This window comes from Antechinus flavipes, chromosome 3, assembly GCF_016432865.1.
Source record: "Antechinus flavipes isolate AdamAnt ecotype Samford, QLD, Australia chromosome 3, AdamAnt_v2, whole genome shotgun sequence".
Classification (NCBI taxonomy): Eukaryota; Metazoa; Chordata; class Mammalia; order Dasyuromorphia; family Dasyuridae; genus Antechinus; species Antechinus flavipes.
Genome location: NC_067400.1, coordinates 230054235 through 230079173, shown reverse-complemented (window position 1 = coordinate 230079173; position 24939 = coordinate 230054235). Strand labels below are relative to the sequence as shown.

General features: G+C 32.6%; 1 protein-coding gene across 3 annotated transcripts in view; it reads right to left on the bottom strand.

The window, feature by feature from the left end:
- HERC2 (HECT and RLD domain containing E3 ubiquitin protein ligase 2) overlaps positions 1 to 24939 on the bottom strand; it is a 213766-nt gene that overhangs the window by 15134 nt on the left and 173693 nt on the right. For 2 of the 3 annotated variants that reach the window (XM_051984641.1, XM_051984642.1), the window contains exons 76-85: positions 21507 to 21662; positions 21017 to 21132; positions 20685 to 20883; positions 16532 to 16746; positions 15536 to 15713; positions 11674 to 11835; positions 10160 to 10251; positions 9870 to 10009; positions 8411 to 8598; positions 4297 to 4494 (exon numbers count right to left, since the gene is read on the bottom strand). In XM_051984641.1, coding sequence (XP_051840601.1) covers positions 4297 to 4494; positions 8411 to 8598; positions 9870 to 10009; positions 10160 to 10251; positions 11674 to 11835; positions 15536 to 15713; positions 16532 to 16746; positions 20685 to 20883; positions 21017 to 21132; positions 21507 to 21662 — 1644 coding nt within the window. Of the gene's footprint in view, positions 1 to 4296; positions 4495 to 8410; positions 8599 to 9869; positions 10010 to 10159; positions 10252 to 11673; positions 11836 to 15535; positions 15714 to 16531; positions 16747 to 20684; positions 20901 to 21016; positions 21133 to 21506; positions 21663 to 24939 lie in introns of those variants that run through there. The other variant, XM_051984643.1, reaches the window with a different exon arrangement.

Genomic DNA, 24939 nt, shown 5'->3' with positions numbered 1-24939 from the left:
AGATACCTTTTTGCTAAGATGGATCATTCTGTATAAATCTCTTTTAAAAGCCTACTTATTCCGTTCTCTACCTACTTCATTATAGCTATACCTTTAGTCCAGGGATGGCACAAGTACATACCTATAACACTTGCTATCAAGGAAACTAGGAGTGGTGAATTGATTAAGTGGAAACTGGTGAATTGATTGAATTTAGGAATTTTAAATTTCACTGGGTTAATCTGATGAGGCATTTGTATTGTCTGGTACCAATATGGTAAGCCCCTGAGGGCTACCAGAACTACCTATATATGGTGAACTGGTCCAGGTCAGAAACAGTATAGATCAAAGCTTCCATGTGATCTGACCACTGTATCCCATCTTTTTATTTTTATTTTTAAAGGTATCTTTGATACATAAAGATATCTTTTGATACACATACATAGATTATTCTTTAAAAAAAATTTTTTTCAGAGATTGGAAAGCACAGATGAGAGTTGGTAAATACTGATAATCTTCTCTCAACCACCTTTCTTTGATGATTAGGTTTGTGACTTTTCCCCAAACATCTAGAATCTATTCCCCTATTTTTTCAGATATCTTGGGAATCAATCTCTCAATATCTTCAAAATTATATTATCTACAATATCTACAATTACCTTTTGTCATCTGTTCTTAACAAGCAGATACTTGTTTGTTTGAATTATCTTTGTTTTCTTAAGTATTATTTCTACTTTCCTCATGTAGTACACTTGAGAAATGTCATGTTAAATGTGATGATTTCACTGTTGTTAGTGTTGTAGAAGTTTATTTTTAAAAGTTTAGTGCTGCTTTTCCATTTTTTACTCTTATTGTCCTCATTTTTGTTTGAACTTCAAATGCGTTGGGGATATTATAACTTTGTAAAAGCACTATAGATATTATTACTATCAAAAAACCAAAATTCAAAGAGATTAAGTAAATTGTCCACTATCACACAGCCAATGAGTATTGGCGATAGGATTTCAAACCTGTGTTTCCTTTATAATTTTAGCAGTCTTTCTGCTGTGGCCACATTGCTTTGATAATCAATAGATTTGTCAAAAAGAAGCTTGAAACTAAGTAGAACCTGAAATAATTTACATGCAATACAGCTTCTGAAAATAACAATAATCACAACATTCTCTGCAAATATTAAAGTAGGTCAACTAGTCTTTTACTTTCTGTGATTATTTTTGAACACAAACCCTCACAGAATGATACCATAGTAAAACTTATTAATTTTCTGCTCTTAAAAATACAACTTGGCAGGAATTTTCAATAGGGGGCTGAGGGGAAGGAATGGTCTTATTTTCTAATAACCTTTGTTACCGACAATCCTAATTCAATCAGATCCTTCTACACATTTTAATTTTCATTTACTACCCTTGGAAATATATATATATATATATATATATATATATTTTCTAAAGAACCATCCCCCAACAGATATGTAGTCAAATGATATAAATTTTCAAAAGAAGAAATGAAGACTAGCAATGATTATAAGAAAAAACATTCCAAATCACGACTAATAGAAATTAAAATTCAACCATTTCTGAAGTTTTACCCAAAAGATGTCAGATAAGCAAAAATGATAAAAGATAAAAACATTAGAAAAGGCATAATAATGTACTATTCAATACAGCTGAAAAATGGCCCAGATATTCTGATGCATTATAGCACATAAAAATATGAAAATATGCCCCTAGAGTCCATCAAAAGTACACATGCTTTGACCCAATGATACTAGAACTAGGAACATATTCCAAGAAGTCAATGGGGAGGTTCCATACATATAAAAAATTTTATAGCAGTACTTTTTTTGTTAAAGCAAAGAATTGGAAAGCAAATAGCTACTGATTGGAGAACGGCTAAACAAATCATGGCTTAAAAATGTAATGTAATATTACACTACACTATAAAAAATTATAAATATCAAGAATTGAGGAAGTAGAAAGCATCTTTTTACAAACTGATACACAAAAAGAGAAGAAACAGCAGAATATGTATATGATAGCCCCAAAATAGCACTGAAAAAGTTTAGAACTCTAGCCAAGACCATGACTGATCATGACCTCAAAATACTAAAGATGAAACAGTCCCTGCCTCTCTACAGATGGGACATTCAAGGGATGGAACATGTCAGATATAGTCAATGTGTTGCTGTGTCTTTTTGTTTCACTATATAGCACTTTATGATTTGCAAAATACTTACATTATTCCATTTTAACCTCACAACAATACTTCAGGATAGGGGCTATTATTACTTCCATTTTATAGAAAAGAATACTGAGACAGAGAAGTTAACTGACTTGTCCAGAATCACACAATTATTACTATCTCAAGTAGGATTTTAATTCAGGTCTTCCTGACTCCAAATTCAACACTATCTTCTACCCTACCCAACTGGCAAACAAGAGAATGTTCTATAGGAGAGTAGGAGAAAGGAATCAGTGAGAAGTAACAGTGTTGTTTTTTTTTCCAATTTCAATAAAACAGAGGAGAAAAAGTTATGAGGAAAAAACTAGCTTCCTCAAATCTCTTTCTCTCCAAATCAACTGTTTACTATTCACACTCTAATGATCTAGTCTGCTGGATACAGTTTTTCTGCATCTTTCCAGCTGCTAATCTTTTGCTTATTTCACTGTTTATAAGCATTTGTATTTCAGATGGCATAAAAAGAAAGTAGAGCAACTTTAAATCAATAAACTTTGTTATTTGTAAGTAAAAGAAAAGAAATTTAAATCGTTAAAAACAAAAATTTTAGATCACTACAGATTTTCCATTATCCATGTTTCTCTGTGGTCTTAATATATGATTATATTTAAAATTAATGAGTTTTTTAACCCTCAACATTGTACACCAGCTGCCCTGAAATCTGTGACCATTGCACAAAGATCACAATTCTAAATAAATATGATTTTTTCCAGAAAACTTCATGTTATTCCAACATCATTCTTAATGACAATACCTAAGAATCCTATTCTATAACAAGCAGAAAAAAATTCATAAAATCCTAATTAAGTCACTAACAGTACTTTACCAAATTGTCAAATATCCTTTCTAATTTATACAGACCTTAGTGCTTGTTTTCTGACTATTGTATTCACAGGATCATATATCTAGAACTAGAAGTCACCTCAGAGACAATCTAGTCCAACTCCCTGCTTTTTCAGAAGAAAAAAAGACAAGGGAAAGTTAAGTGCTTTGTGCAAGGTTGGCATGGAATTTGCATCCAGGACTTAAGACTTTGTCTCTCCTAAAAGATAAATGTTTCTGGAAAACAAGAACAGTATTCTTGTAAAGACTCACCTTTTAACAGAACATATTCAGCATCCAAATCACAGGACAATGAGTTGCACATGACAGATGCATAATAAACATTTCTCAAATTTATCAAAGATGACTGGCTCATAAAATATGAAAAGGGGAATGAGCAATCACCTACTGCAATACTCAATTGTATAGGATGAATTAAAATGACTTACCTGAGCTTTCAAAAAAAAACTAAGCAAGAGAACAGTATAGAGAGACAGCTCTTTCTGTTAGAAAACACATCATTGCCACATTATGACAACTTCTAAGCTAATTATAACACAAACTTCAAAGTGATTCCTAATGAATAAGCTCTCTCTCAAAAGGATAGTTTAATTTTGCTATTTGCTAAACACTTCAAAAGACATCATTTTTGAAATCTTCATTTCACATTAGCTTATGTATTACTGAAATTATTTCTGGTAAGATAACATCTGAGGTCATTTACTACCAGCCATATATAATTCAAAAAGAAATCAATATATATCCATATAAATTAGAATTAGATTTTATAAAATTATGGAACCCGTTGCAGAACATTCAGTGTAACCAGTTTTGTAACTTACTTTGCAACAGTCTGACAAAATACTACTCAGCATATGTCTTGAAAAGAGGTTGTTCAAAAAGTTTTCATGATGATGATCAGTTATTACTATTTTGAGGAGGCAACTGGAATTAAGTGACTTGCCCAGGATTCACATAGTTATTAAGTACCTGAGGCCAGATTTGAATGCAGGTCCTCCTGATTCTGGACCAGTGCACGATGGTGCAATCTAGTTGCCAGACAATCAATTAGTATTTAAGTGATATTATAAGGAGAAATAATTTTACAATATACAGAACAGTAATATATAATAAATTGAACTTTTACTTCTTTTGTAGTTTTCACGTTTTACAGTTTATAATTTTTAAAATAACAATTCAAGTTTAAGCAAATAAAAGTGTCATTTAAAACACTATAGTAAAGATTATTATAAGTACCTTTCCCTGAGATATCAGAATTCCTCGTAATGTGTCAAATCCCACTGAAGGTCCCTGGCCAGTTTCATCAAGACGCCCCTCAAGGTCAAACATGGGAATGCATGGACAAAAGAGTTCTGAGATATGATGTAATAACAAAAGCCTGTTTCGTAAAGGTATTATGAGAAATTCCTGTAAATGGTTATATTCCATAGGAACCTGGAAAGGGGGAAAATTGAAATATCAGAAATGCTCAGATATTAAACAGAAATATTCAGAAAATTATATAGAATTCCATCCTCCACTAAGCCATCAAAATGATCTTCTTATGAAGTGAAAGACTGACTGCATCACCCTACCAAACCCTTGCCCCTGTCATCTAATGAATTCCAGTGGCTCCTCATTCCCTGAAGAATCAAATGTAAATCTTTTTCTGGCTTTCAAAACCCTTCATATTCTGCCCCTTCCTTTTTATTTTAATTTTGCTCCAGTTGAAGAGTTCTAGATGGTTTTCATCAATAATTTCTAAACTATGATATTGTGGCCTTTTGGTAAGGTCACAATTTTCAGATATCTTGAAAATTCTTAGATTATTTCTCCCTGACTTGTTTCCCAAGCCAGATGATACTATGCTTAATTTTTTTGGTTTGTTTTTCTCCAATTTGTTTAGTTTTACTATTTCTTCTTCTCTCATGAGTCAGTTTTTTGTTTGACTCATTTTAATTTTTAGAGCATTCAGTTCTTGGGTGGGATTTTCCACATATGAAATCAACTCTTGGTTTTAAATAGATGTAACATCAAATTAAGGAAAGGTTTTAATCAAAAGCCTTTTGTTCATTAATTGATATATCTTAATTGTTTTGTTATTGATTCCGCTTAATGAACAAATCATATATTCCTTGTATAAATCCAACCTGGTCATTATATATAGTCATTTTAATATATTGCTATATACTTTATATTAATACTTACTAAATTTTTGTATTTATATACTCATGAGAGGTATCAGGTTGTAATTTTCTTACTGGCTTATCAAAAAAAGCAAGAATACATTTGCTTAATGGAAGAAATTTGGTGGATTCTTGCTTTTGCTGTATTTACAGATAATGTAGGCAATACAGAAGTTAACTCTTCTTTGAATCTTTAATAGAATTCACTTTTGAATCCATCTGATTCTGAATTTTTTTCTTTGGGATTTTACTTATGACCAACTCAATTTCTTTTTCTTTTTGAAAATGAGATATTCAACTTGTCTCTCTTTTGTTCTATTAGGTTAGTTAAAAGTGTAATACTTTTAAACATATTTATTGAACTCAATTCTCAGTTTTGTTAGTTTAAGATTGGAAATCTTAATAATCTCCTTCCTTTGTTAACCCTTTGTTTATTTGTTTTTCATTTCTAATATTAGCAATTTGATTTTCTTCTCTTTAAAAAGAAAAGTTTTATTTTTTCACTTTTATTCAATTCCTCCCTTCCCCTCAAAAAAAAAATTTTTACTCTAACATTATTCATCAATTCAATGAGATTTAGTTTTTAATTTTATTTCTTCTTTGATTTTCAAATGTTCTATTTTGGTGTGTGTTTAAGACTTTTTTTTAATTTAATGCTTTTCTCAAATTTTTTCTTTTTTGAATTGCATGATGATTTTATGATCCATTCCTTTTCACTTTTGTTGACAAAACTGCTTAAAGAGATACATTTTCTCCTATTGGCAGCAAATCGGAAGTTTTGTTAGTTCTTTTTTTCTTGTCATTTTCTGTGCTGAAATTGTCTGTTAGTACTTTGATTTGGTTTTTGAGAAACTAATTTAAGGATTAAATTAATCTTCATTTAAACTTGTTTCTTCAAATATTATATTTTTTATTAATTTACATTAATTATATTTTTATCCTATAATCAATAACAATTGTTTTAAGATTTTTGTTCTACATTTTTAAGATTTTAAAACACTGTCACATAATCAATTCTCATAGAAGTGATATATATGCACATATGATAATCACCAAAATACAATCAAATCTAAATTCTCCGCAATTCTATTTGGGTTCTTAACTTTTTTCTTGTTTACCTTTTTGATAGGATCTGTCCCAGTCTGAAACAGATACATTGAAATCCAAAACTACTATAATTTTATTATTTTTCCTTTTAATTTGCTAAACTTTTTCTGTGTGTACTTACATATTATCCCATTCAATGAATGCATATATGCATGCCTTTAAAGATAATATATTTTCCTATCACTTTTAGCAATGTACATTAGTACTGCTTTGTGAAAGATCATGTTTGCAACTTTTTTTTTAGTTTATTTAAAACATAATTCTGCTCCAGCACTTTGCTGGAATACTTTGTGTGAATATTTTTCAAATGTTGTTTCTTCTAAAGGAAAAAAAAATAGATTCTGCTTTCTAATCCATTCTGTTACTCTTTCTTATTTTGGGAGTTAGTTCATTCTATCCATATCATACACAGATTATAAGTATCAATTTTATTTCCTTTCATCAGGTCCTCTTGGACTTTTTGTGTTCACAATCCTTTTTACAAAAACAGGTGGTGAAAAAAAGTGATCAACACTCTAGCAAGATAAAATTGAAGTGATTTTCCTTTACTTTTTTGCTCATCCTCTTTTCACTTCAGTCTTCAATTATTGGTTCTTAACATTTTTGTTCTCAATGCCTGAAATTGCCACCCTCTGAAATTTAATGTTTATTTTGCTTATGAATATTTACTCCCTGAATCTACCTACTCTTTCAAAATCCCCTTATCTCTGTGCCTGAGTGTATCAGGATCAAATTTTTTATATTTCTATACCAAACTCTCTGGGAGTATGCGTGTGCATGTGTATTAAAATAATGTTCAAATGATGCCCACTCCTCTAACACATTATTCTCCAATTTTTGTCCATTCTTTTTTTATACTCCAATTTTGGAAAATAAGTCCACCCTTCTGCTTCTTTATTCTCTTAATATATTCTTCCCCTCTTTTTATCTTCTTCCTTCCTTAAGACTATCACAACCTAACAAAACACCCTAACTCTTGGGCTTGTCTTATTTAACTTTATCTGTGATCCTTAAAAACATCCATATTTTAAAGATTACCTTTCTTTTCTCCAATAGTGATAATAATGGCTAGCATTTACACAATGCTTTAAAGAAACTTAACAAATATTTTCTCATTTTATTCTTGAAACCCTGGAAAATAGGTAGGTGGCTTTTACCCTGAATGTGAGTCATAATTACTTATCACATAGCTATCATCTGAAGTTGGATTTAAAGTCATGTTTTTCTGACTCTTGTCAGGAAACGAATATACCAATATTCTATCTACTGCACCACTTAACTATAAAAATGAATGTAAGCACTAAAGTGTCAGTTTGTTTTATCCAATTTTTTAAAAAAGATTTACCTTTCTCTTCATTCACATATTTGCATTTGAGAGTTTCTATTCAACTCTTCTTTTCCTCAGGAATGCTTCAAAAGATTTCTATTCCATTAAAGGAATATGGGGAACATATTTGGTCTTGCTTTAAGTTATTCTTGATTGAAAATTTGTTCTGTTACTTTTCCAACTTTTGTTTTCTAAAATTTTCTCTTCTCATGGAAGATACTGCCCAATCTTCTACAATTCTAACTATGTTGAGTGTTATAGTTCATTTTTCTCTTGTAATTAGGATGTAATTACATGCTGTGGTTTATTTTTGTTAAATGCCACCTTCTCCCTCCCAATGCCAACAGAGACTTTGAGAACATCTTCCCCTGAACCTCAGGTAGTCAAGACACTGGAGAACAACATAGTGTTCTGTATGGGTGACTGTGCATAGGTTTTCTGCGTGTGTATTTTCATTTTCCTTTATAACAATTGTCTGATGTAGCTTTAAACGAAGCTTCATCCAGGAGCGGGGAGGGGGGAGGGAGATTTGGTAAAAGAGAGAACGGACCCTTTTACCTGGGAGTTTTCCTCTCCTGCACCTAGCATTCCACAGAGAAATGTTATTATCATTATTATTTTGCTGTAAATTGGATTTAGCTTCAATGCAATTTTTCAATTATACAAAGCAAAGTTAAACTACTGTGGTCTCTTTTTTAATCTCTTGAATTCAAAATTTTTCAAGTGCATTGTCTACAAATGGGCATTTTACCTGTGTTGGAAGCTTCCCAGCATTGGCAGGTTTACTCGTGGACCACGCTAAGGTGTGTGCTGAACCACAAGCCACCCTGTTTATCTTTTTACCCTGAAGTGCTGCCACCAACCGAGGTCTCTGGATTGCATTAGTTGTTCCGTCCCCAAGTTGCCCTTCATCATTGTCACCCCAAGTATAAACTTCACCTAAATAAAGAATAAAAATTACTTTTAAAATAAACACTGGTCTAAAGAAAAGGTTTACTTCAAGGGTAGTTTGTTTTAAAAGACAGAAATAAAAAGTTAAAAGCTCTAGGATTCACTTATAATTAGAACAAAGCTTATAAAAATATGCTCCAGTTACTCAATTAGGACCTATTACTTGTCAAATAGAAGAGAAAAATTAATAATAGGAAAATCTATATTACTGGATCTTCCAGTTCTTCTCTATAATTCTTAATGCAGCTTTTTACCTTCTAAAAATATTATTAGTTATACAGCAGTTATCTGGGAAGGGATTAAAGCAGACTCACTAGGAGAAATTCTAAAGATATAAAAACCAAAAGGTATCAATACAATTTATTTAAAATACTAAAAATAAGGCTTCATTTATTGAGAGCCTATTATGTAAGTAATATAAGTAAACATGCCATGTTAGAGAAAATAATGTTGAATATCATAAACAAAGACTAAGGGTATAATTAGTAAATGTGTTCATGTTAGAATATCATTAATAGTCGTGTAAAATCCAGACTATACAAACCCTCAATCCATAATGTTTACCTCTCTATATATGACACTATACTATTTGATATCCATATATATTCTGTAGTATACTGATGCTTATTTTATCAAATAATAATTTATAATCTCTCAATATTTTTAAAATGGGTTTACCTAAGAATAGCTGATTTATTTAAAAGAAAAAGATTTGGATGAAAAACACCAAAAGCCTAGAGTATAAAAAAATACATTTTATTTAAAATTGCTATTATAAGATTTAGAAAAGTAACTTTAAAAATCACTAAGATCCAGAGAGAGTTAAAGTAATTAGCCTAAAGGTCAAAGATTATGTGGGTATAAAAAACAACAGAGCTAGGTTTTGAATCCAAAACTTACAATTCCAAATTCAGCACTCTTTTAGCTACATAATGCTGAATTCAACTGTCTCAAATACATTATGAATCTGTATTTCAACATATTTAACATATATTGGACTACCTACCAGGCTAGGGGAGGAGGTGGGAGGAAGAAGGGGAAAATTTGCAACAAAAATTTATGCAAGGATCAATGTTAGAAAAATTACCCATGTATATGCTTTGTAAATAAAAAGCTTCAGTAAAAAAAATACACATTATGAATCTCAGGATAATAACTGAAAACTCTTCTTGCCACTTGAAAATAAATTCTTTACTTAAAATTAATTAGTTTGAGACATAACATTTTGAATAAGAAATGAAGTTTTACCACATACATACCGTCTTCAGTGCAGCACACACAGTGTAAAGAACCAGTAGCAATTGCTATTACTTTCTTTCCTTGCAGGCCTTGCACTTGCCGAGGCCGTCTAACATGGTCATCTGATCCATGACCCAGCCTGTGATAATCACCTTTACCCCTGTGCACAATTGAAATTGATTATTTATCTTATTAGATCCTGTCATTCCCCCATCCCTATTTTCAGTCATAAATGATTATATGCAGACTAAATTAAGTTATTTACAAGTTCACTTTTCTAAAATTATAAATTCCCTAAATCTTAACTTACCAAGTATAAACTGCTCCAGACTTGGTAAGTGCAACAGAAAATTGTGATCCACACTCTACTTTAACCACTCCAAGACCTGTGAGAGAATCAATCTAAAGAACAATTTTTAAAAATTGAGTTTCTATTGTATGTGGTTATCACCAAAATATTATAAAATTGATCAAAATATTAAATTTTTTTTATCTAAAAACATCAATATTCTAAACCAACAACTACAAATTTTATATTTTAAGTTTTTTTATATTATGTCATATTTTATTTCAGGGACAACATAATTGCTTCCAAGTTTATTCCAATGTTGCATATCACAACCCTTCCTGTCAAAATGGTTTGTCTATAATCCATGAAGTATGTTTTTTATCTATGTACATATAAGGTTGAAGATGCTGAGCTCTATGAGCTATACTTTTTCATCTTATTTAGTAAACAGAAAAAAGTGGTAGAGAACTTAGTATTTTTCAGAAAAATCCTTCTTTAATGTGTATTAAACTAAAATCATACTCTAGTTCAATTATTAAATTATGTTACATGAACAATAAAATACAATTATTTTAAAATCTTATTGCCATACCTAGGTCCCTTTCTGAACTTTTCAAAATAGGCAATGAAATATCTTTAAAATGAGCACAATAAAAATATTTATATTAGCTCTTTTTGTCATGGTTAAGAACTGGAAAATAGAATAAAGGTCCTTCAATTGGGGAACGGCTGGGCAAGTTGTGGTAAATGATTGTAATGGAATATTGTGTTACAAGAAATGAAAAGCAGAATGATTTAAAAAAAAAAACTATAAAGATTTACGTTAACCGATACAAAGTGAAGTGAGCAGAACCTGGAGAACGTTATAGACAATACAACACTGTACTAAGAAGAATTTTGAATGACACAGCTATTCTCAGCAATAACAGTGATCCAAAGGACTCATAATGAAGATATGCTATCTGCTTCCAGAGAAAGAACTGATAGAGTCTGAATACAAATTGAAGCATACTATTTTTTTTTTACTCTCTTTGTTTTTTGGCTCATGTCTTGCACAAAATGACTAATAAGGAAATGCTTTACACATTTATAATCTATATAAGATTGCTTATCTTCTCAGGGAGAGAATAATAGAGGAAGAGAAGTTTGAATTTAAAACTTTTTTAATGTCAAAAATTGTTTTTACCTAATTAAGAAAAATTTGTTTTTTAAAAAAAGAGCTTACAGCAAGATATACATATATATGTGTGTGTGTGTATATATATATATATATATATAAAATCTCAAAACTTAAATAAGTCATTATTTGGAAAATTACATAATTATGTGGCTTTGAACACCAACTCCATAACATAAGAAGAAAGGAGTAGCTTGTGATAGCAGCACAAGTTTCTGAATATTAAGTTCCTTCCTGAAATTAAACTGATTCTCATGACAACTGATTTTAAATCAGTATCTGAGAGCTACAAGATACTAAATATATTGGGGATAATTATTAAATTAGTGCTTTACATGTAGAAATAAACCTGAAATACCTTCATTGGCACTTTACAGCCATCACTGCCTCCTCTGCCAAGTTTTCCATAGTCCCCATCACCCCAGGACCATACAGTATCATCATCAGTGAGGCAAAGTGTCTGTGCATCTCCACTGCCACAGGCAATATCAATAACTCGATAACCTTGGAGAGCTTCCACCTTATAGAAAAAGAAATCATTCTACATTTGAACTTGATATTAATTATTTCATTTAACAACACAGATAAAACAAAGCCAGAATTCAAAGGGCAGAGAAAATTTTCTAAGTGTATTTGACAATGTTAGGATAAAGCAACAGAAAAAGGTGTTGGCCATTTCCTACTACACCACACAGGAAATGATTTGTAGTATTATTTAAGAAATCTTAACTTTTAACAGAAACAATCCTCAGTATGAAAATAAAAAATAAACTAGAAAATCCTATACTGAGGTTATTCTGATGAAATAGTACCTCCTCTACTTTAGGAAGTAGCCATCACTATTCTAGATTAATTATTAACCTACTATTTACACAATATACAAAATTTCATGATCTTCTGAAGTTACAGTCATTGAGTTAAATATCAGGTGATATGCAGAGTAATATAATTGTTTCATTATTAAGTCAATATTACAATTGAAATTCTAGCCAATTTCAATTAATCAACAAATATTTGTTTAAGCACCTGCTATCTATTAGGCACTATTCAAGGTCCTAGGGAATAAGTATAAAGAATGAAACCACCCTTACTCACAAGTAGCTCATATTGCTTATAGAAAACAATTACACATATAAAAATATACAACACAAATATAAAACGAATAAATATAAATATATAAAAAGCTATTAAATACAAGGTAATTGTGAGAAAAAGCACTAGAGGTGGGGGAATCAGGAAAAGATTCATGGAGAAAATTGTGTTTGAGTTGAGTCTCAAAGGAAAAGAAGGACTTACACATTCCAGGAGATGGCTCATACTGTGTGAAGAATAAAGAAAAAGTCAGCTTGACTGGATCAAGAAGAGTAATTTTCAATGAGGATGGGTGGGAACCAGATTGTATAGCATTTTAAAAGCTAAAATAAGTTTACATTGTAAGCTAAAGACTGACATGAAGCCCCACAATTGTCTCAGTAGAGAAGGAACCAGGAAAACTAGAAGGTTGGTGATACCTTTGACAGAAACAAGAAAATTTGGAAGAGGGGGGAAAAGAGGAAAGATAATGTGTTCATTTTTAAGATGTTGAATGAAATGTCTCCAGGATAATGAGTCTGAAAAATCCAACAGGCAACTAATGATGTAGAAATAAAAGAAAGACAGGCAGACAGATCTGAGAGTCATCGGAAGAAGGATAATTGCTAAATAAATCCATAGTAGTTGATGAGGTTACTGAAAAAATATGAAAAAGAAAGAGATGAGGTCCAGGGCAGAACCTTGAAGAACACCCACATTTAGGGGTGTTAGTAGGGTAGTGAGAATTAGGAAAAAGGAGTGTCAAAAATGCAGCGAGGAGAGACTATGCAGGAGGAGAGGATGGTCAGAAATATCTGAAGAAGCAAAGAGGCCCAGAAGGATGAGGACTGAGAGACAGACCTAAGAGTGATCTAATGATCCCTATTAATTTTGAAGTAGTTTCAAATGGATGATGAGGTTGGAAGTCAGATTGTAAATGATAAGCAGTGTTGGAATCCTTACTAACTGCTAACTAATTAGAGTTGATCTAATCTTACAAGAAGATGTTTTGGGCAGAACCTGAAACAAGGTACTAAGTAGAACTAATTAATACAAGAATTGTGTTCACACCTTTACTCATTGGAGTTCAATGAGTTCACATCTCCCTTGAAGCTCTTTGGGCCAGAGAGCACTATGGGAGAAAACCCACAATCCCTCTCTTGAAGGAGCATAAATAGAGCTTCAATGGGCCAGTCAAAGAAGTTCTTCAGAGTGAAAAAGCTACAAGTCGAGATTTCACGGGAATGACATGAAGAGTGGTGCTGGCTCTGGAGGCTGAAGAAAGCAGAGGCAGAAGCAAAGGACAAAGCAGCAAGAGCTCTTGGAACCAAGCAGAGAGATAGGCCTCTAAGCTAACTGGGCTATATTGGAGATAATAAAAGATCTGAACTTTTATCACCTGGCTGCGTTTTGGGAAGAAGATCACAACAAGCAGTAAGAAAGAAGCAGAAACAGTCTAGCTGAAAATAGGCAGAGAAACACCAGAAGAGAGTTTAAGTGGATGGCAGGCTCTAGTGAAGATTTAAGGATAAGGGAAACTTGGAAATGTTTCATAGCAGTAGTGACAGAACCAACAAAAAGAGAAGAAGCTGAAGATCTGGCAGTTACTGAATGGCAAGTAGAAAGGGAAACTGGTTGAGAATACAACTATTAAGATTAAAAGGGCATATACACAAGCTAGCCCAGGCAAAGAGAAGAGCCACCAAATTGTCAGAGATTGGGGGGGGGGGGGGGGGAAGGGAGGGAGAGGCAGAGATATCTCTAAAGAGAATAGATAATTTTCTGAGATTTTGAGATGAAATGAATGGGAGAAGTGGGACTCAAACCAAACAATCTCAATTTTCTCAGTAAAGTATAAAGGCCAAGATCTTGGCTAAAACAAAGGCCAAGGGAAAGCTTGAGAAAGGCAGAGGAAGGCAGAACTTCTGTAGAGACTAAGAAATTAACCAGGAAGAACTAAAACAAATTCCTTCTTGCAGTGAGGACACAATTAAGCATAACAACATTAATCCATAATGTATGTAGACAATAGAGTTGTGAATCTTCCTTCAGCTGCTTTTAATAACTTATGAGTAAAAGTAGGAGAAAATAGATCAAGGGAATAATTAAGATCTGAAGTTTGGTAAATGTAATATTCTTCTCTAAAATGTAATATTCTCGTTGGGATTTCCTTGGGGTCTCTGGAGGCAGCCTTCGTTTCAGTTCAGTAATCACCACAAATGCAGCCAGGTATTAAAGTCCAAATCTTTTATTGTCTCTTTCCAAGTCTTGTCTCCATTCCTGTGGCCTGGTTAGTTTTCTTAGAGGCCTATCTCTCTCCCTGGTTCTGAGATTTTAAGCTCCTGATGCCACTCCTTTGTGTTCTCTGCTTCTGCCAGCTTCTTGAGGTCCTCCTGAATGTGTCTTGGTTTCTGTGGGGGAGGCAGGAGAACTGCCACCACTTCTCTGGTCTTCCTTAGTTCTCCCCGACTGAATACTGGCTGAGACTCCAAGAGCTTCTAGTGTGCTTGTCCTTCTGGCCCTGACAGCTTCTTGCTTATATGCCCCCCACTGAGTATACACCAATCATTATATCACTAGGAAACCATTATTTGTTGTAGGATTAAATCAATGCTAAACGAGATTTAACCATTGTCTCCTCAATTCCACTTAGTACCTTGTTTCAAGTTCTGGCCCGTAACATCTCCTTATAGGATTAAATCAATCATACTAAACCATGCTAAATTAGATAACAATTGTCTCTATCAATTCCACTGACTCAGCACCTGGTTTCAAGTTCTGGCCCATAACAGATAAAAGGTAAGCAATTGGATACAAGAGCAGAGAAGGAAGTCAAGATGAAATGGTCAATTCTTAGACTGAGAATAGAGATGGAAGAAAATGTAAAAGATGAATAATAAATTTAAGATAAATGAGGCTTAGAAAGAAGTAGAAAAGATCGAGAGAGAATGTCAATTTAAATGCTACTATCAACATAGACCAAGATGACATATTTTAATCAATAATGGAATCTCTTCAATAAACTGATATTTTCTCCCTTTCTCCCTTTCACTTGTCCCTCCCCACTGCCAATTCAATCTATCTCCTCAAATGAGCAAAAAACATACACATTTCTTATTTTCATATGATCACTATCGCATCTTTCTTACCAGTTTTGGTTTTAACTGATCTTCACTATCCCCATGACCTAGGCGACCGTATCTTCCTTTACCCCATGTATAGAGGTCACCAGCTGCTGTAATACATGCACTGTGGGCTCCACCTGCAGCAATATCAACAACTTCTATTCCTCGCAAAGATTCAATTACACGTGGGCGATCACAGGGGCTTCAAAAAACAAATAAGTAAAATATATACCAAAACACAGTTATAATATATATGTGTATGTCCTAATTAGATAGATAAATGCTAAACATGAGTGTTGTTTGCCATTTGCACAGTCAACTTTATTTCCATATTACCTTACTAGCACAAAGAATTAACATTTTTTTAATACCAGCTAAACTTTTAAAGTTTTATTCCTTTAAGTCATATCACTTTAAATGCTGCCTTAAAACTTAAAAAGTAAATTGGTATTAAGACCATAAAGTTTTGATATACAAAAATAATATGCCAGTTACAACAAATTGACAGCAACCATAGTAGTATTATAAGATTTTGTGAACTCATATAATGTGCACTTACTAATAATGTCTATACCTCAGATAACCATAATTTGGGGTAAGGACTGATTAAAACATAAGATTTATGATCAGATATATTTAAAGAGAGCATCATTCTTCTAAGCCCTTGGGGAAAAAAACTCCTCCCAACTGATAGAGTTATAATGAGCAAAATTTTTCTCAGTAAAGCACATTAAATAGTCATAGTAACAAATCAATGCGTGTGACAAATCCAGCATCCAAATCCAACCAAATCTAACCAGTCCCAAACTTCTCAGAAACATAACTTAATCATGCTGTTGAAACATAATTGCATCCATAAACAGGTATATATTTGAACATCTGAACTACTTTGGTATTATTTCAGGCAAGTAATTTTTTTTTATAACATATAAAAATGATCACGTTTTAACATTAAAAATTTTGGAGCTATTAAGACTTAATTTGTATTCAAACTCACAAAATAATGTTTATTTGTATTACCTTCTGTTTCCATGCCCCAATTTTCCATCTTCTGCTTCACCCCAAGAATAAACTTCTCCTTCTGATGAGAGTGCTAAGCAGTGTTTTCCTCCAGAGTTCACAGCAACTTTTTTTATAAACACATGCTGAATAGATTCAAGCAATGTTGGAGTAGAAACTGATTCAGTTCCTCCAATTCCCAATCTGCCACCTGCACCATACCCTGTAGCATAAAGCTAAATTCCCCCCCCCCAAAAAAAGAAGTTATAAATTTAATGAACAAAAAATATGCTTTCAATTAAAAGATTCTTGCAATTGCTTAACAAAAATCTAAGCAAAAATCATGGACATTTTTAACATAGGAAAAGGAAAACTTAAAATGTTAAAATCAAGTAAATCATCTTTAGAAAGATTATTTTATAACAACCAAACCAAATACTTTGTACAGAATTATCCATAGCACTGGGAAGAGGAAAGCAGGGGAACTATGTTTAATTCAACATTTATTAAAGCAGCTACTATGAGAAAAGAATAGATATGAGGTGCTAGATTTTTAACCCTAAATCTTTTTAAAGATGCCCAAGAGTACCTCCTCTAAAGAAGCTTACATTTTAAAGAGGTGCAAGAAAAATTATGTCTAAAAAGAGTAAGAAATAGATAACAAAGGGATAGCAAAATTTCTTTTAGCTATAGAAATTGAGGAGTACAGGAAGAAATCAAGGAAAGCTTCATGAAGAAAATGACACGCAAACTGGACTTTGGAGAAGAAAGAATTCAAAAAGTAGAGATGAACAAAACATATCTCCCAAATACAGGGAAAATACTAAATCATAAAAGATGCAACTGAACAGAGTTCAGATTAAATAATAAAGTTGGATCCTTCATCCTTCAAGGCCCAGCTTTTCCATTATCAGACCACTTCCAATTCTGTTCTGATCAAACTAAATTTTATTTTCTCCCTCAAATATTCCTAGAATTCTTTGTCATAATCTCTCCTTTGCCCCTTAACACCCCCTTCAAAGTTAATCACATTTATGTTTCAGCTCCCCATTACCTAAATAAAATGTATAATAACTTATGAACCAGACCTACTTCACATCTGTCCTTGTATGTCCAGCAAATTAGTACAATATTCTCTAAATAACAGGCATTTAATAAAAATGCCAGTTGAGGTGAAACATAACATTTTGGATTTAAACACAAAAAGGGTCTAATGTACAAATTGAAATAGATGAAAATGCCAAAGAAAAGACTATTGCAGATAAATAGAAATCAGGTAAAACATGGAGCCTCAAAGATACTCACACTTATAGTAAAAGATGAACCAATTAAACAGATCAAGAAAGGGAATGGAAAAGAGCCTCTGTTAGTTTTTAATCACATTTTTTGGGTGCCATGGACCCCTTTGTTAAATCTGGTGAAATTTATAATCCTTGCCTCAGAATAATGTTTTTAAACATATAAAGTGAAATTAATGACTATAAAAAAACTTTATAAATAAAATATTAAAAAAAAAAAAACTTGTGGGCTCTAGATTAAAACCTCTGATCTGGTAGAAAGGAACAAGTAAAGTTGCAGAAAAAGTAGATAAAACAATCTGGCAAACTGGACTTGGCAATCAAGCAAATTGGACTTTAGCATTCAGAGATCTTCAAAGATAAGACTTCATTCCATCTTACTTTCCCAATCTTCTTACATTTTACAATCCATATATAATGTACTACTATAATCCAGTTGCACTGGCTTCCCTTCTGTTTCTCTTATAAGTAACTTCATCTCCTGATTCCAGACATTCTCACTGGCTGTCCCTCTTGCTTAGAAAGTTCTTCCCCATCTCCATACTCTAACTTCTCTGGCTTCCTTCAAGACCCAATGAAAAATCCCATTTCATATAAGAAGTCATTTTCAATCCCCCCCTTAATTCTTGAGCTTTCTCTCTATAAATTATTTCCTATTTTTCCTAGATGAAGCTTGTGTTATATAACTGTTTGCAAACTAGCTCCTTCATTAAACTTGAGTTCTTCGAAGGACTTTCTTTTATTCTCCTTTGTATCTCCAGTCCTAAGGACAATGCTTGGTACAGAGCAAATGCTTAATAAATGCTTAGAATTACTAATAATTAACATCAAAAAAAGATTCTCAGCAAAAGAGAAGAATGTGAGGTATATCTACATTCAAAAACAAAAATCAAAAAAGTTTATCTCACTGGAATGAAAACCATGGTGAATGAGAAGAGAAGGAAAAGAAAAAGGAGGAGGTACTACTAACATTTTATAGTATTTTACTTTAAAATTATACCTCATTTTATCTTTACAACCTAGGAGGTAAGATGTATTATTAACCCTTAAGTTAAAGATTTTAACATTGGATTACAATGAAAGCAAACAGAGGTTAAGGGGCTTGCCTAAAGTCACAAACTTTTTAAGTATCTGAAGCCAAATTTGAATTCAGGTCTTCCTGACTCCAGGTCAGTTCTTTTATTGTACCAATTAGAAACTCATAGAATTTCAGGACCACAAAATCAGAGATCACCTAATCCAAACCATCACTAAAAGGAAATACTATAATAAACTCAATAGTCATCTACTACCAATGAGGGGAAACCTGTAGGCCTTCCTTACAAAGTAAGTAGCTCCTTACAAACTATTCCATTTTGGACCCCTCTAATAATAAAGAAATTTTTTTCTGTCATCAAGACTAAATTTTCCTTTTTATATCATCTCTCAATTTTCTTGCTTTGGTTTTCTTTTGAAACAAAGCTATCATTGTCCTAAATTTTTTTCTCTCCTTCAGAGAATTCACCTTCAGAGTGAATATCTCCACATCGTTCAAATAACATAACAAAAGCTCAAAGCACTTCATATCCTGGTTATGATTTTATTTTTTATCAATGTGTTTCCTAAATTGTGCCATGCAAACAAAATATAATATTCCAAAGTGATGTGACCAGGTCAAAGTAGAGTAAGGCTTCACACCTTTTTATCCTTAAAAGCTCTCTCAAAATCACACTAATTTTTTGGATGTCATATATCTCATACTGCTAATTCATGCCAAATCCATTAATATTTTCAAATCTTTTCTCAACCATACATCCCCAAGATGAAATTCAATAGGAATAAAAGCAGAAGCAATCCGTTGCCAAAATCTGTCCGGATATTTTTGTCATCTGCAAATCTGATATAAATGCCATCTATGACTAATCAAAGTCACTGCTGGTTTTTTTTTTCCTCTTTTGGTCTAGATTTAGGATTTAATGGGTAGGGTACAGAGGTTCTTAATCTTTTTAATGTCATGGACATCTCACAAAGTCTGGTGAAGTCTATGGACCTCTTCTCACAATAAAGTTTTTAAATGCAAAAAGTAAAATACAGTTTTAACAATGAAACCAATTACACTGAAATATAATTTGCAAAAAATTTTATTAAGTTAATGGACTTTAAGTTAAGTACTCTTGGTTTAAGTGGGGCTCCCAGGCAAGGAGGACACAAAATGAGTTCCTCTACCTATGTAGAATTTTATATCTTCTCTACAACTTTGAAAGTTGCCAAGAAGTGCCAAAATGATTTCCCCAGAATTTGTGTGTCTGAAATAGTACTGGAAACGGTATTCCTAAAAAGCTACCTTTTTGTATACTATTCATGCCTAAGTACTTAAGACACTACATTGTAAACTTCTTAACAAACTGATGCTAACCATTAAAACTACTTTTTGGGGTCAATCAATTAGTTCAATTGTATTATCAACTTGCCCATATGTCTCCATCTTTTCCACAACAAGAATAATAAAACTAATTATAGCAACAAATATTTACTAAGCACTGATCACCATCAAATATTTAAGTCATAAAAGCTGTCTTCATTGGTTTTGCAACTCACTAACTTATGCATTTATATCCCATGAAAGAAATTTTTAGTCATTGTGTCCTGGGAAGCATGTTGTAAATTGGGTGATAATCTTGAAATCTTCAGTTACTGAAGATGTGAAACTTATTTAAAATCATTTTTGTGACTTAAAAGTTTTAGAAAGTATATGCTTTCAAACAGCATTTCAAAGTTAATTCTGAGGTAACAAGATAACCTATATATAACTATACTACAAAGTAATAAAACATAAACAAATCATAATTGGCTACAAAGAACCAAATACATCACTTAAAAGAATAAAAAAGTTGTACCTTCCCATCAGCAGTTACCGCAAAGAGAGTCTGTTCCCCTCCAATTAACTGTATGGGCCGCAGAGCTGCAAGAGCTTCACATGGTGTTGGAACTTTGACTTTTGCTCCTTCAATACCGCCGAGCTGTCCTCGATGATTGTGGCCCCAACCATAAATTGTTCCACTGCCTCCAGCAGAAAGAGTCCAGTCATCAGGTCGCCTACAATGGATACATCACTTTATGCAAAAAAAAAACATACACATAAAACATATCTCTCACCCATGTTAAAGTCCTCTTGTGAAGCAAATGTAAAGATATTAATATATCATTAGTTTGTTTATATTATAATAACCTGTTCATCCACTGGACAAGTTGTTCATCTTGTTCTCTCTTAAAAATGTCATGGCTCTCATGCAGAATATCCAGATTTTCACTGTCGGCCATTAACTCCCTGATTTTCTTTGCCACCTGGTCAAATTATGATATTACAAATCAAATATTCTCCTCCAGTTTAATAAGGGTAACAATAATTTAAAAAAAAAAGAACAATGAAATTTATACCTCAGGATAAAAAATATGAATAGCATGATTTTTTATCTAACAATTAAAGTCAAATCAATTCTATCAAATCTAAAATGCTAAAAAAAAAAATTTAAGAAAATAATGCTACCTAAAATTCTTAGTCTTTATTTTCAACAATGTATTTTTATTTATTTATATATTATTTCTTGGCAGAAGTACATCTAAATTTTGATAGTCACTTTTTCACATTGGCAAAAGGTATACAATTTAATGGATTCAAAAATAAATTTTACAAATTATTTCAGAATAATCTGCAATACCTCATCAAGGAAAAGGCGAGGTAATGGTGTTCGTTTGTCCAAGGCTACTGAAACTCTAGAGGCCATACAGTATCTTCTAAACCAAGCCCATTTGTGTGTCTCAGCACAGCAAGGAAGAGTATCCAGTTCTAGGTCACAAGCAAGAGCTACCAGCACCTGCAACCATCAACAAAATAAAACCAAAGACTTAGAAAATAATTATGAAAACAACTTCCTTATCAAAGTTATATTTTATAATGTCACTGAGAAGACTGAACACATTAAATGCGAGCACCTTTAATTCCTTTCTTTATATCTCAGCAATACTGTTCTACTCTCTCTTCCTTTCCTCTGGTTCCCTCATCATCAAGCTCATCTCTAATTTATGCCTTGATTTTTTACCACCAAGTCTTTCTCTAACCTGTGTGTTACTCTGGTTCCCAAAACCGGACAGCCAAATCACAAAATCTATTTGCACTATTTCAGTCTTATTAAAAACCCATGTATAACTGTCTACCTTCACCATACTTTCTTAGGACATTTTTTCCTATTTTTCTAACTGCTCCTCTTCCTGATTCCTTATCTGATTCGCAACTCCTTAACATAGATATACCTCCCAAACCTCCATCCTGTTCCCTAATATTTTTCTCTTCTCTTTCCTAACTTTAATCCTTGGCAAGCTCATTCATTCTCATAGCTTCAACTTTTACATTCAATAGCCTAAAATATCCAAATTTCAATTTCAGTCCTGAATTTTTTTGAAATTCACTATTTCAAAATATAAGCCTTACTCCACAAGTATGTTAAATTTAACATATACCAGAGATTCTCATGTTTTCCCCCTGAAATTGCTCCTTTTAACTTCATTTTTTACCTGTGGAAAAATAATTCTAACAACCACCAAATGTTGTTATTATACTTGATTCAGCTTTCCCCTACCTCTCTTCTCACATCTGATCTTCTATCTAGGATTATCCAATTCAATCAATAACATTTATTAAGTAACTTCTAGGCACCAGATGCAAGTCTGTCAGTGACCAACACATTTATTAAGTATTTATAATGTGGCAAATATTCGTTGATGATGAAGATACAAAGAAAGAAAAAATAAAATCTAAAAAGGAAGTTATATAAGAAATACACATACAAGATCCCAAGTAGATGTAAGATCATCTTAGAGGAGAAAGCTCTACAAAAGAGATAGGAAAAGTTAAGACTTTGAAGTGAGTCATGAAAAGAAGTTAAGAATTCTAAGATACAGAGCAGTCTATGACAAGTGGTGAAAAATCATGGGCAGGTCTCAGTTGAAAAATTGTAATCAGGTCAGTTTAGTTGCAGTGAAAAGTGCATTGAGGGGAAGAGAGTATAAGACAATTTAGTTTGAGTTTGATGTTTGAGTATAGGAGATATGGAGGTGGCCAGAAGGTTGTGACAAGATCAAAACTACATTTGAGGAAGATATACTTCACCAGAAGGACTAGTCTAGGTAAGAGATGATGAGGACCTAAACTAGAGATATAACTAAGGGAGTGGAGAAAAGAAGACACATGCAATAAATGTTGTGAAGATAGAAATTACAAGATGACACAAGTGGAAAGGGTAAGTGAAGTGAATGAGTATGTAAAGTATAAAATGACATCAAGATTTCAGGCCTGGGTGTCTGGAAAGCTAATGGTGTCTTAAACAGTTATGCAGAAATTCAAAAGAGAGGATAGTTTGTGGGGAAAGAGAATTAGTTCTGTTTTGGTCATATGGAGTATACTCATATTGAGATGCTTACAACATATTAATCAAAATGTTTTCTAGGTAATTAGTACAGAGCAGAACAGATCAGGACAGAACTTTGGAGATCTCACTTGATTAATGGACTAAACGTGAATGAAGACCTAGTAATGAAGACTGAGGAGTAATAATCAGACAGATAAGAGAAAAACAAGAAGAGAGCACTGTCTTGAAAACCTAAATAAGAAGAAAGAAGATCCAGGAAAAGAAGATAACTGTTCAAATGCTGCCAAGAGGTCAAGAAGAATGAGGACTGGAAAAAAGCTATGAGATTTGTCACTAAGAAAATCATCATTTAATATGGAATGAGCAGTTTCAACAAAATGGTAAGGTAACAAGACAAATTACAGAAGGTTTAGAAAATAATGAAAGGTAAAGGCAAGTACAGATGACTTTTCCAAGGAATTTAGCTGAGAACAGGGGGAAATGTGCAATAGCTGGTGGAGGTGATATGGCCAAGTCAATTTAAAAAAACTTTTTTTTTAAATATGAGGCATAATTTCAGGAATATTAATGGAAATAATGCAAATGAAGATGGCCTAGTTGTACCAGACCTAAAACTATATTATAAAGCAATGGACATCAAAACCATTTGTTATTATCTTAAGAAACAGTAGTTGATTAGTGAAATAGGTGCATGACTATAGTAATCGAGTATTTGATAAACCCAAAGACCCCAGTTTCTGAGATTAAGAATTCACTATTTGACAAAAATTGCAGGGAAAACTGGAAATTAGTATAGCAGAAACTAGGCATTGACCCACATCTAAGGTCAAAATGGGTTCAAGATTTGAACATAAAGAAAAAGGATAGAGTATAGAGGAAAATGGAGAAATGAAATGATTTGGCAAGGGCTTGAAACGGAAAAAGAAAGGAAAATGTAGGAAGTGCAAAGATGACATTTTGAGAAAGAAGTAAAGAGAAGAAGGACTAGAGATAGAATTAGGTGACACAGGCAAAGATTAAATGATAAAAAATAATGTCAAGATAATTTCAGAATTCATGAACATGAAGTAGAATATTGGTGGGTAATGGCAAGATTAAGGATATGAAAATTCCATATGTGGTTAAAGCAAAATGGTATAAAGATTAATTTTGCAGATTAAAGAACTAGGAAGACAAGATATCCCTCCTCTATTCTCTAGGACAATTGTCACAGCTCAATTACAGGTCTTCATTTGCATGTTTTATGATGACTGTGATAGTTCCACTCTTCTCGTCCCTCTGTCCTAATATCCCCTAATATCCTTATGCAAATTATACCATTTCTCTTCTCAAAAACTATCAACAGCTCTACCTTTTTCATAAAAGAAAAGATGTGGTATTTGTCCAAGGTTACAGAAACTCTAAGACATCATACCTTTTCAAAACAACCAGGGTGTCTTGCAACAAAGGGAAAAAAAATCACAACAATTGTTAGATGATACAATGTATAGAGTGCTGGGCATGAAGATAAGAAATACTCAAATAAGGAAGACCTAAATTGAAACTCAGTCACAGACACCTGTGTGTCTAGGACAAGTATTTGTCCCAGTTTTCTCAACTATAAAATGAGGTTAATAATTATACCTCTCTGTAAAGCTGTTGTGAAGACCAAATGAGATAATATTTATAAAACACTTAAATAGTGCCTAGCACACAGTAGGCACTATATAAATGCTTATTCCCTTCT